Source organism: Bos javanicus, chromosome 24, assembly GCF_032452875.1.
Source record: "Bos javanicus breed banteng chromosome 24, ARS-OSU_banteng_1.0, whole genome shotgun sequence".
NCBI lineage: Eukaryota > Metazoa > Chordata > Mammalia > Artiodactyla > Bovidae > Bos > Bos javanicus.
Genome location: NC_083891.1, coordinates 23,588,261 through 23,601,863, shown reverse-complemented (window position 1 = coordinate 23,601,863; position 13,603 = coordinate 23,588,261). Strand labels below are relative to the sequence as shown.

General features: G+C 40.7%; 1 protein-coding gene across 4 annotated transcripts in view; it reads left to right on the top strand.

Moving 5' to 3' along the window:
- Positions 1-13,603, top strand: part of ASXL3 (ASXL transcriptional regulator 3) — a 192,274-nt gene that overhangs the window by 87,635 nt on the left and 91,036 nt on the right. For all 4 annotated transcript variants that reach the window (XM_061399647.1, XM_061399648.1, XM_061399650.1 and 1 more), the window contains exon 5: positions 5,378-5,499. In XM_061399647.1, coding sequence (XP_061255631.1) covers positions 5,378-5,499 — 122 coding nt within the window. The remainder of the gene's footprint in view (positions 1-5,377; positions 5,500-13,603) is intronic.

The window sequence follows — 13,603 nt, the reverse complement described above, 5'->3', positions numbered from 1 at the left end:
TCGCACAGAGTCGGACACGACTGAAGCGACTTGGCAGCAGCGGCACCACAACTAGAGGAAAACCTGCACAGCAATGAAGACCCAGCATAGCCAGTTTTTTAAGGAAAAGAAGTAGATACTTGAAACAAATTTCATAAAAATCAAATTGGACAGTTTAATTAGCATTCATGGATCAACTGCTCTGTGCCTGTCTTTGCACAGAAGTAAGTATTCAAGTTGCTGGGCCTGTGAGTGATAAGGCAGAGGCAGGCAACAGTATCTCAGGGACTGACATGAATTCATAACACTGAGTTCCAAGAAAGCATGGGTAGGGGAAGAGTTAGTCTTCCTCAGAGATGGGGATAGTCAGGAAAGCTTTGAGGAAGCTGTTTGAGTTCGGTCAAGATGAGTTTGCTAGGCAGAAAGATGAAAGAGGGACGGTCAGAGCAAGTGAGACAAATACAGCGAGTATTATGTGTGTTCAGGAAATGCCACAAGATCTCGACTGGCTGAATCAGAGAGGTGGGAGTTGGGAAGATGACCAGATGTGAGACTAGAAATAAAGACAGAGTCAAGATTGCATTCTGCTCAAACATACGGTTATCGGGGGAAGGGAGTTTGGGATTGACATGTACACACTGCTATATTTAAAGTGGATAGCCAACAAGGTCCTACTGTAGAGCACAGGGAACTCTGCTCAGTGTTATGTGGCAGCTTGGATGGTGGTGGGGGGTGGCGGTGTGTGGTGTTCAGAGGAGGATGGATGCATATATACGTGTGACTGAGCCATTCTGCTGTGCACCTGAAACTGTCACAACATTGTTAATCAGCTATGCTGCTGCTGCTAAGTCACTTCAGTCATGTCTGACTCTGTGCGACCCCACAATCGGCAGCCCACCAGGCTCCCCCGTCCCTGGGATTCTCCAGGCAAGAGTACTGGAGTGGCGTGCCATTGCCTTCTCCCAATCAGCTATATGCTAATGTAAAATTAAAAAATTTTTTAAAAAGGAGTCCATTCTCCTTTCTCCTGTTTTCATGTCTTGTGTTAAGTTCAAAGCCCTCTTGTATACCTGTCAGGGGCTTAGTACTTAGGCTGGGGGGAGTGTCACCCATGCCTTCATCTCACTGCTGTGCTTCGGCGCTCAGTCATTTCCGACTCTCAGCAGCCCCGCTTACAAAGTATGAGCTTTAGTCCATATTTTCCAGTTTTGTCACATTGTTGGGTCTAATGGTGAATGAAAAAGAAGAGCGAGGGGAAGGGACAGCTTGGGACTTGGAGAAAAGAGGCTGCCATCCAGTCTTTTTGAGACGCACTCAGCAGTTCCTTTAGCCTTGAGGGCTAACTGGTGACGACCTGTAATCCCGTTGGTCCCAAGCCTTCTAAGTAAAATAATTTGGAGGAGGAGTTTGGGAATCTGAGTGTGAATGAGAGTAGAGGTAGATGAGCGACAGCGACTGAAAAGTCCCATTAACTGTTTGAATTAAAAACTGGCAGATTAGCTTTCAGCTATGCTTTTAGCTTGCCTAGTTTTAGCCGGCAAGCAAAACATAGAAATAATATTCCTGTACCTTTTAAGACAGTTTTTTTCTAGTCTTCAGTTTGTCCAGCTACAAGTAGGGCAGGCAGTCTCATGGGGTTTCCAGGTATAAAATCCTAACGTGAATTTTGTGATGCTGCCAGTGCACAGTTACGAAAGAAAAAAAGAGAAACAGTTTCTATTCTGTCCTGAGTGCCAAGAAGATATCGCTTCTAAGCTGCATGTCAGAGTTAGATATTTATTGGCTAAAACATCTGTCCTAATTCTTCAGTTTCCTGGCTCCTGTTGTAATTTCAACATACAGGGGATTTCCCCTGGCCCTTTCTTGAACATTAATTTTTTTTTGGCTTGTATTTCAGAGGCCAAACTCAGCCCCTTAGATAAATATTCAGGCAACTGTTTAAAATAAGCCCTGTATTATTTATTTATCACATCTGTTAAGAAAGCTGCAAGGATAAAGTAAGAGTGAAAACGGTGTGTTTTGTCAGAATATGAATCTTGCAAGAGTGTGTTCACCCGCTGCTCCATCTACACAGGGCATGTTTTTAGGTTCAGCTACCCTCATGGCAAAGAATGAATAAATCACTTAGATGCCCGTGTTTGGGGTCTGTATAGTCAGTACACACACACACACAGGCACACACTCTTTGAAGGCTGTGCATGCTTTATATGGTGTCCTACTCATTTTTATTCTTGAACTTTCCCTTAGAAACAAGTTTTAAATACACAGGAATACTAATTTCTATATTTTATTTTCTATTACATTTACTTTCTTTAAGATTCTGCATTTATTGTATTAGAAATAAATAATTACAGGGAAACCAGTTTGGCCCAGAGAAATAGGATCAAGTTCAGAAAGAGGAACCGGGGAGGAAAATGACTCTGTAGTAAAGGAATTCTCATGATGCTTCACTTGGGTCTAGGCTGGAATGTAAGATGAAGTAAAACAGGATGGAGTTAAAGGGAATTGAATCACATTGAGGAAAAACTTCACAGTGTTTCTTGAGGCTGTTTCAGTTTTATTGTCATTCCCTCCAACTGAAATTCTGGGCTGTGTGTTGACGACTCTTACTTCTGGAAACACTGTGTGTAGATATGTGTGACTCGCTGTTAACACATCGCGGTAGCGGATTTAAACAACCGCACAGCGTATACACTGACACCGAAATAGGTGTCACAACAGCCTGTGGTTTCCTAGGTCAGAAACAAATGGAGCAAGTTGTAATTTAGATACCTGTTATCCTCAGGAAGTGACAGCTGAGTGTACACTGCTTATTGTAGCAGTCAGAAAATAAAAGACATAAGGTTTTGATTACACCCACACTGATTCAGTAATTGTTGTTTTTTTGATCCTGCTGTATTGAAGTTTACCTTTGAAATGCTTATGAATAAAATCATTTCCTGAGAAAATTGGTAAACGCGTTTTGATGTCCAGTAGGCCAGGAGCATTCTGATGCTTTTTACAAATTCCCTGAAACCCACGTGCTGCATTCTGGCTGTCTTTTTAAACTACCATTAGGTTTGTATTTTTCTAGGTGGTGATACTAATTTAAGAATGTGAAAGTAGTAAAACGTATTTGCTAATGCGCACTTTTCTTTGGGCTGTGCTCACGTTCCATCCTTTTAGCTCTGTTCAGTTGGGATTGTATATCGTATCCACCACCTTCCTCTCATCTCTCCAGTTTGTCACACTTCCTATTGACTCCAGAATATTGGAAAAAAAAAAAAAAAGCCATCCATGTAATCAGTATAAAAAGAAATTTATCTTTAGAATATAAACTGATGGTTATTTCTCATATTCCTTGATAAGTCAGCTTTGGCAAAGAGGTACAAAAAAGTGATGATGTTAAGGAGAGAGGCCAGGAAGCCATAGTTTATGTAAGCAGTATTATAAAATGTTTCTTTACTGAAACATTTAGATTGTTTTAAGCATAAAATGTCATAGTGTATCGAAGAGAAAAAAGTTACCTGATCTTTAACTCAGGCATTGCTCTCCCTGGATATCTGGGCACATCCTTTTGCTACTTCGACCTTAATGTTTTCTGGGCCAGTTGACCTCAGTTTTTTCTTATCAGAGCTCAACATCTTGTTCCTTTGTGGCCTTATTAACTTCCTGTTTCAGGTCTTCCAACATGATGCAACATGTTCTTTAGACATTACATTTTCTGTATCAGTTCTTGGCTTTGAAGCCAGATATTCTAAATGGAAGATTATGGACCTGGCCTTGGACCCCAGGTCTGCTCTTCACTAGCTGTGACCGTGGACACATGAACGACCATTTCTGAGCTGTAGTTTTCTCTCTCCAATGTGGAGATGACACTTTTTCCATCTCGCAAGGAAGCTGTGAAGATGAAATGAGGTCACGTATGTCAAATGCCTGGCATTAATAACTAACAGTTATTTTTTAAAATGTGTTCATTTTGTCTTCCTGATTACTTTCTGTCATTCAAACAAAACTCGATTCACTCTTTTGCCTGGGCATCCTCTTTCATGGGCTACATTTTCCATTTCTAGTCAGTGTGAGCTTTAATCTACCCGAAGCAGTGCTGTCAACACTGCCACATGCCTATGTCTCCATTTTTTACTAGAATTTTTGTTTGTTTGTTTTAGATTTTATTGGAGTAAAATTACTCTACAATGTGACTAGAATCATTTTTAACTCGTCCACCCACCTTTCACACTCAGGTCAGAATCGTCCTGAGCTCCTGTTCCTTGCAAATTTTTCTTAGATTAGTGTTAACCCTGGTGCCCTTAAGAAGGCTTATTTTAAGCTTTTACAATATGTTCTCAAGTTATTTTCTTCCATATGACTTCCTCTTGCCTCCTGCCTTTGACATATGCCTCCATTTGCCACTAATCACAGCGCTTCCTCATGTGGATTTTCCACATAAATCCGCCCCCCCCCCCCCACCCTGGAGTACAGAGAAAAGGCCTTCTATCTCTGCTGCTGCCAGAGTCACATCAGTGTGAAACCCGGTCTCTCAGGCAGAGTGTCTGAGGAGGACAGAAAGAAGCGTTGGCACTCCAGCACAGGTGTTACAGAGTAGAAATGACAGTGAACTTGGCTTCCATAGATGAGGCACCTGGAAGGCTTGACTGTAGTAAAAATGGGTAATTATATTGTAATCTGCAGAGTCCGTGATTTTCTTAAAAATAATTACCTTCAGTTGACACTCAGCATCTCACATCTCATTTTGCCTTCTCCATGCTATGTACTTCGGCCCATAGAAGAGGATATGCACACACCCCAGTGCACAGATTCTATAGACGGAGGGCTTTTAAAGGGAAGATTCACAGTACCTCTGAGGTTGAAAGTGAAAGTGTTAGTCGCTTAGCTGTATCTGACTCTTTGCGACCCCATGGACTGTAGCCTACCAGGCTCCTCTGTACATGGATTTTCCAGGCAAGAATACTGGAGGGGGTAGCCATTCCCTTCTCCAGGGGCTTCTGAGGTTGGTAGATTGAAAACAATTTCATTAATGTAGATTCTTTCTTCACAATGTTATGAATTGCCCAATCTGCCTACTCACCTCCAGAAACTACCTACTGACTCCCACCTCTTGAGACAGATACCGTTCTCTTTTTTATGTCTGTACAGTAGCCTGAGACATTGAAATTATCATCAGTTAGCGGGTAAGGAAACTGAGGCTCAGAGAGGTTCAGTGTAACTGTGGCCACAGAGTGATTAAACGATCCCTTCTTTCAAATTGAGATACTCATCTTTATACTGTGCTATTTTGCTTTATTTTAGGTATCCATTTTCAATTGGAGAAACGCTCCAAGTGAGTTAATTACAGTGAATATAGGGAAAAAAAAAAAAGGAATTCAAATTAGTAATATCATCATCTCTCTGTTTCTAGTGTGTGCGAAGCAGGTAACTGATGAGGCGTCTTCCACCCGAGATGCAAGCCTTCCTAACACAGCAGTGCAGAGCAAGTTAGTGTCTTCCTTTCAGCAGCACACCAAAAAGGCTCTCAAACAGGTAAGGTCGTGGGCACTTCTTTGTCTCTCAGTTCTACCTACTTAAGATAATGAAGGTTATGCAGGAAAAGCAAAATAAATAAGAAAGTAGGAATCTGAAAGCAGCAGAGATGCGTTAGATTCAGCCACCCCCCTAATATCCAGTATGCTGACTTTATGCTACAGTCTAGGAGAGGCTTGGCTGAGAACTTTGATGTAAAATAGAAGAGGCAAAGTGTGCTTGGAAACATACGGAACTTAATTAAGAGTGTGCGTGCGTGTGTGTGTGTGTGATTTAGAGCAAATATATTGCTTGTTCATACACATATTTTGAAAATACTGTCTCTATTTATGGTCTTGTGTTTATCTGATAGTTGACGTCAAAAAGAAATGTAATTTCTTTCTTGTTACCGAAATGCATTGTTATAAATAAGAAAAATAGCAGTCGTGGCTTCCTTGCATCTCGACTATCCATTAGTGTGTTTGGTGCTGAATAGAGGTCAGCTTTGCAGTATCATCCCCACATTACATAAGCAGCCTTGACCCGTGTGTCCTTGTCCAGAGATGGTGGTGAAAAGTGTGGTTATAATATTGGACTCGAGAAAGAAAGAAAGTGTTAGTCACTCAGTCGTATCCAACTCTTTGCAACCCCATGGAGTGTAGCCTGCTAGGTTCCTCTGGCCATGGAATTCTCCTGGCAAGTATACTGGAGTGGGTAGCCATTCCCTTCTCTAGGGAATCTCCCTGACCCAGGGATTGAACCTGGGTCTCCTGCATTGCAGTCAGATTCTTTAACACTCAGACATAACCTAGTTTCAACCCTTGTTACTCACTGTGTGACTCTGGGTAAGCCACATTTCTTCTCTGAATCTTAAACTCCTCCTCTAGAAGATGTAGAAAATAAAGGTACCCTTCACCTGGGAATGATCCAAGAATTAAGTGAGGTAATAAGCTGAAAGGAGGTGGTAAAGTGAATGTGTAGCCCATGATAATTGCTTAATAAATGTTAACTATAGCCGCCACCCCAGAAATGCTGCATGTGTCCAGAAGAAAAGAAAGAGATGCTGTGGTCAGAGGGGAACATGATTATAATAATGTCAGTAAATGCAGAGCTCACATATTTAGCCCTAAATTCATGGTTTGCCCTTGTTTAACTGCTTTCCTGATTTTTTATTTTCATCATTTTGTGACAGCCACCTCCACCTCACCCCTTGCTGACCCTTACCAAGTCTAGTAATATAATAGATCAGATCAGATCAGATCAGATCAGTCGCTCAGTCGTGTCCGACTCTTTGCGACCCCATGAATCGCAGCACGCCAGGCCTCCCTGGCCATCACCAATTCCCAGAGTTCACTGAGACTCACGTCCATAGAGTCAATGATGCCATCCAGCCATCTCATCCTCTGTCATCCCCTTCTCCTCTTGCCCCCAATCCCTCCCAGCATCAGAGTCTTTTCCAATGAGTCAGCTCTTCGCATGAGGTGGCCAAAGTACTGGAGTTTTAGCTTTAGCATCATTCCTTCCAAAGAAATCCCAGGGCTGATCTCCTTCAGAATGGACTGGTTGGATCTCCTTGCAGTCCAAGGGACTCTAGTAATAGAGGTGTCATTCTAAATGATAGATTTATAAGAAGGAAAAAGAAGCCATGTTTTTAAATAAAGTTAAAAACATTTTTAAAGTCTCCCCAACACATAAAGCTACTTAATATTCACATCCAATCTCTTGAAGTTAGAATGTCTCCACCGACTGCTCTGTTTCAAACTAGGAAACTTTAAGAAAGAAACAACATTTTTATACTGAATTCTGTTACTTTTTAATTCCTTCTTAGCTACTGAAATCACAGTATTTCTATTCACTGGTATTATATTTAAGGTAGAAACAGTGTTTCATCCTACAGAGGTCAAATACTGAGCTTGCTATTTGTGTCCTTGCTCTTGTGAAATGTTTTCGATGCCAGAGAACAGAATTAAATTCAGTGTGACGATCCCTGTTTCCATGATGAAATAAAGTAGGGATGATGGTAGGGAAGCCTGGGAAAAGGCTGATTCAAGTGGGAAACTGGATGTAGGTACTAAAATACCAACCAGGATGGAACAAAAGATACAAAACGGGAGACTGCTGACCTGAGCGTTTAAGAAACGTAGATGCAAACATAAATGAAACTCATGCTTCTGAAGAACAATGATTTAGAAGCTGTGTCCACTGTGAATTCATCCTCCATATGAATGCAAAGCTATTCATTCACATCTCTTTATTGTCATGTCACATTATTTTTAACTTTCTTCACGTTGGTTTCATATCCTTTGAACATTTGTGTTTTGTTTTTTTTTTAACAATTACTAAAACATGACACAGTTTTGAGTCCCTGGGTAGTTTTTGTTTGTTTGTTTTGTTTTTTGTAGATCACATGTCCATGGGAAGTACCACTTGATTGATTAGCATCTAAACCTTGTTTTAAGGAGCCAGCCCTGTAAGCGTCTTAATGTCCTGAGAGAGCTATTTATTAATGTCTTAAAACGTACTGTTTTATAATCAGGTAACAAGTTAGTCTCCCGGACAGTGTGGCACAATATATAGCAGATATGCTAATGTTTGATTAATAATCAAATTCGTATTGGAAATACAATTAGAAGAAAAGCTGTTCTTGTAGAATATTGCCAGATTCCTTGTAATTGCTGAGTTTTTTAAGGCAGCGTTTCAAACATTGACTGAACATGCGGCATTTTGAATTGCAGCAGCCTCAGCAGATTTGCAGCTTTCTTTTTGATAGTTGAATGGTCATGACCATGTAGAATTCTTTGAAAGTGTATATACTGTTATATATGGGTATGTGTTCTGTGGTTGTGAACATGTTTTGTGTATACACATAAAACATAATCTTACAGCATGAATCATAATCTTAAGAACCTGGGGCCAGCCGAATAACCCTAATAATAATTACATTAGCTTGTCATTTATTTTTATGCTCTGCATTTAGCAGGCACTATGCCATTTAATCCTCACACAAATCTTTTAAAGTAATCCTTTAAAATATGTTTCAAATGAGGAAGCTGCAGCCCAGAGGAACTAGAAAACTTACCCAGGACTGTCCAGTGAGTAAATCTTGAAGATGACATTTGAACCCAGAATCATAGTTTCAGATTCTGCCCTCTCAACTATTAGTTCCTTTTAGCATATGCTTCCTAGGTGCCTCAGTGGTAAAGAATTTCTGCAGTACAGGAGATGTGGGTTCAATCCCTGGGTCAGGAAGATCCCCTGGAGAAGAGCATGGGAACCCACTCCAGTATCATTGCCTGGAGAATCCCATGGACAGAGGAGCCTGGTGGACTACAGTCCATGGGGTCGCAAAAGAGTCAGACACAACTTAGCAACTAAAAACAACAGCAGCAGTGTAGTAGGATACATGGATTTTTGACATTATCCAAGGAAACCTGCATTCCCGAGTATTTGTATAATGTAAGGAAAGCATAGTCATTAAGAATATTATTTCTGGGCTTCTCTGACAGTCCAGTGGTTAAGACTTCACCTCCCAATGCAGGAGGCATGGATTCAGTTCCTGGTTCAAGAACTAAGATCCCGAGTGCCACACAGCGCAGCCAAAATAAGAATTTTTTCAAAAAAAGAATATTACTTCCTAAAAAAGACTGCTTGTGTTCAATATCAGCACATATTAAAGGTAGATACTTAAATATAGTAGCTTTTACCATTTTACTAGTATATTTTGAGTCAGTAGGGCTTTTGTATTTCAGCTCTATATTGCACAGTGTAGATTCTTAGAAAAAGAAGGTGGGAGAAAAAATCCAGTAGCTTTTTACACACTCTTGCCTGGAAAATCCCACGGACAGAGGAGCCTGGTAGGCTGCAGTCCATGGGGTCACAAAGAGTCAGACATTCTGAAGTGACTTAGCAGCAGCAGCAGCACCAGCAGCTTTTTTTTTTTTTTGCCCCAGGCATTTTATTTTATTTTATTTTTTATCAGTGGTTTTATTTATTTATTTTATTTTTAAACTTTACATAATTGTATTAGTTTTGCCAAATATCAAAATGAATCCGCCACAGGTATACATGTGTTCCCCATCCTGAACCTTCCTCCCTCCTCCCTCCCCATACCATCCCTCTGGGTCATCCCAGTGCACTAGCCCCAAGCATCCAGTATCGTGCATCGAACCTGGACTGGCAACTCGTTTCTTACATGATATTTTACATGTTTCAATGTCATTCTCCCAAATCTTCCCACCCTCTCCCTCTCCCACAGAGTCCATAAGACTGTTCTATACATCAGTGTCTCTTGCTGTCTCGTACACCGGGTTATTGTTACCATCTTTCTAAATTCCATATATATGCAGCAGCTTTTTACACGTAAGTATAGTGAAGAAATGGCTTCCCTGGTAGCTCAGCTGGTGAAGAATCTGCCTGATACTTAGGAGACCCGGGTTCAGTTCCTGGGTTGGAAAGGTCTCCTGGAGGAGGGCATGGCAACCCACTCCAGTATTCTTGCCAGGAGAATCCCCATGGACAGAATAGCCTGGCGTGCTACAATCCATGGGGGTCGCAAAGAGTCAGACATGACTGAGCAACTATGCACAGCACAGCACATAGTGAAGAAAAATAATTTAAAACAAACCTCGGGCTTCCCTTGTGGCTCAGTGGTAAAAATCCACCTGCCAATACAGGAGAGATGGGTTCGATCTCTGGTCCTAGAAGATCCCACATGCCACAGAATAATGAAGCCCATGCACCACAGCTACTGAGCCTGTGCTCTGGAGTACACATGCCACAACTTCTGAAGCCCGAGCTGTAAAACTTGTCCTCAGCAATGAGGGAAGCCACTGCATCTAGAGGAAAGCCCACACAGCAATGAAGACACCCAGCACAGTCAAAAATAAATTTAAAAAAATTTTTAATTGCTTCTTCTAAAACAAACCTCATGCCAAACAAGCCAGATAAAATTCCCCGGCTCTGAAGCCCCCACCCCCACCCAAAGCATGTTGCTGCAGTGAGTGGGTACTTAACTGTGCACTGCTCTTGGTTGCAGTGTAATTATAGGCTGGACATTGTGAAAGCTAGAATGCCCCTTGTCTGTTGATGTAGGGTATTTTCATTGCTCCTGATATTTGGGTCCCTTTAACTTTCTAATCATCGGAACATTAGTTCATATCATATGTGGAGTTTAATTGCATGAATAATATGTTGTTATTTCAGTAGTTATTTTTCTGAATAATATCTTCAAAATAATAATCAGAAGCCTCTGGAGAATAGCAGATTGCTGATGATTACCTTGTTCCCTGTCTTCTTTCTGCCTTGATATTTTAGCTGTAATGATCCTAAAAAGTGTGAAATGATTATATTTTGAATTTCAAGGAAGCATAATTAAGGAAGATTAAATTTTGGAAGTTTCTAAACAGCAGAGTCAAAGACAAGATTAAAAAAGGATGAGATATGTTACGATGGGAGGTAACATGATGGACAGCAGAACCTTTCTGTCTTGTTCCCATTGGTTTCTTTGACTCTCTTCATTATTTATTTAGGATGGTAGAATTTATTCATAAAGTTGCAGATCCTTTTCCCCCTTTGTATCACAAAGCAGACATATTCCTTGTATTTTGCTTCCGCTTTATATGTTTGACCAATACTGTGAAATTCCAAAGGTTGTGTTGCCCGATAGCGTTTCTGAACGTGGGTGTTGACATTTAGCGTACAAGCAACAATGCACGTTGGTGGTGCCTGACACAGCCAGCTGTTTCATATGTGTGTATTTCTCATTATTTCAGCATTCGCAGCCTGTGCTATTTTCAGATTTTTCAGTGGAGGGTTTGCCACATCCAGTGCATTCTTAAATTACACTGTTGCTCTTCTTTCTCATGAAAACAAAGAAGGTATTACTTCTTTATGTAAATCCCAAGTTAATATAAAAGCCGCTGACTTTAGATTTTACTTTATTTTTCAGTGAGGTGGAAATGAGAATTGTTCCATATTTTTAGAGTTTTCCCAAGCTTTTTTCTTTTAAAATAAAATGTTTATCTAAAGATTTTCTGTCTCTTTTTACGAGAGAATATTGTAATACATCTCTAGAGGAAAGCATGCTCACTCAGCATCTTTTGATTTCTTTCTTTTCACTTAAAGCCAAAATTGTAATTGATGTGTGATATGATCTTTACTTTCCTAGACTGGTTTAGCTCTGTTATGTTGGTTTCCTTTAATAAGTAAGTCTATTTCCAAGTGTAAGCCTGTAAGTTTCTTTCATATTGAATGATACCTGGAAGTATTAAACTTGGCAAATGCAATGTACTCTGTGTAGTTTGGACATGAGGACATTCCATGTATGGGCAGCTTTTATAGTGGACTGTATTTACATGTGCTATCTGCTTTTTAATTTAGTTTCAGTATTGCTTCTTTCTAGGCTTGAAATTAAGATTTAAAGTTGTTCAATGAAATAATTCCATTAGCATTCCAACATATACCTAAGGGTTGAGTAGTTGGAGGCACCTCATTGACATCTTCCTCTGAAATGAATCTAGACTTATTATATAGTAAGTAAGACTTATTGTATAATATCAATGACAAATTAAAACCATGTTATAGATTGATCAACAGGGCCACCACTTGCTATCTAAAACCTATGGTGTGGAATAGAAATAGCCATCCTATCCTCATGTTGTCACAACAACAGATAATCTCCCTTCTCAGGGTATCCTTGTGCAGAGCAAATCTTCCATGACCATTGAAAGTGGCCTTCCTAATCATATTTTCTTGATCTATTACATGGATGTATATTTCCAGGTTGGGATACCCAAGCTTAGACAATTACAAAGTAAATTTCATTTCTCTTCTGTTGTATTTCTAGTGTAAAATATGCAGTTTTCTTGTTCTCTTGGAATTTTAGCTGAAGGTAAAAGGATAATGGATGATGTTAAGGATAAATGGATAAAGTTAAGGATAATGGGGTACATGAGTATCCTGTTGTGAAGGGGGTGCTAGACATAGTCACAGAGGACTCACTGAGAGGAAGCCAGGTGGCCATCAACCATCCCCCCAAAGCCTATTAAACCATAGCTCTGTGGTGTTCCTATTTAAGATATCTTACCAACACTGTTGTCTCTGTTTTGCAGGGGCATTTACCCAAGTAATTTGCCCAGCATTACTCAGCTCATGAGTTGAGTCTTTCTCTGACTCTACAGCCTCATACCTCACAGGCATTAAGACAGCTCTGCAGCCCCTGTTCTGCTGTAAGTCAGCCCAGTAGAGGAGGGGGATTCGAATAATTCTCAGGCAGTGGGTCAGACTCATTTATTTGGGGAGGTTGAGAAACTGGGAATGATGTCTAGTAGGTATCAAAAAGTGGTGCCTCCTGGCTGAATTTGGCTCAGAATCCTCTTTGTTTTGTCAGGCACATTGTTTAAAACAGGAAACCTCACCAAAAAGCCCAGTTGTGTTTCTTCTCTTGAGCGGTTACTCCCCTTGCAGTGGGTGTGCGCTGCTGCAGTCCCCAGCCTACCCCTTGTCCTCGTCTTGCCCTAGCCAGCATGGTCCAGGAAGCATTGCATGTGTTTCAGGGGAACGTCAGGAGACATGCAGCATGTGTGGCGAGTGGCTGATGTGCACGTAGTTGCAGAAATATAGTTATATAACCAAACCAGACAAACCTTGAGCAGCCAGCTTCTGTATTTGCAGAATGTATACCCTGCTGTGGGGGACTCCGAACCACTTTACTGCCCACCTCATGCACATAACAAACTCTGGAGTTCTGCTGTTGCGAGTCACCCCGAACTATCCCAGACACCTCAGTTAAGTCAGCATTGTTTTTTCCTCCTCTATCCATATTCTGATCCGCTTGGAGGGTATCCCTAGAGTCCACAGCCAAATAAGTCCTGTTTTCTAGAAAATGAATTGGAATCTTCAGGGTATCCTAAAATGACTCACTCTAAAATGGCTATGGATCTAGTAAACGTAATCAAAATGCCCTCTCTGATAGCTGAATCCCGATACTCCTGAGTTCAGCTGCTAGATACTAGCATCATAGTAAACAAAGGCTTCCCAGTTTTTGCTTATTTGACCCTAGAAATGTTAGTTGGAATAGAAAATAATGCTTGTTTTTCAGAGGTAAGGCAAACAAAGTGTATATTTT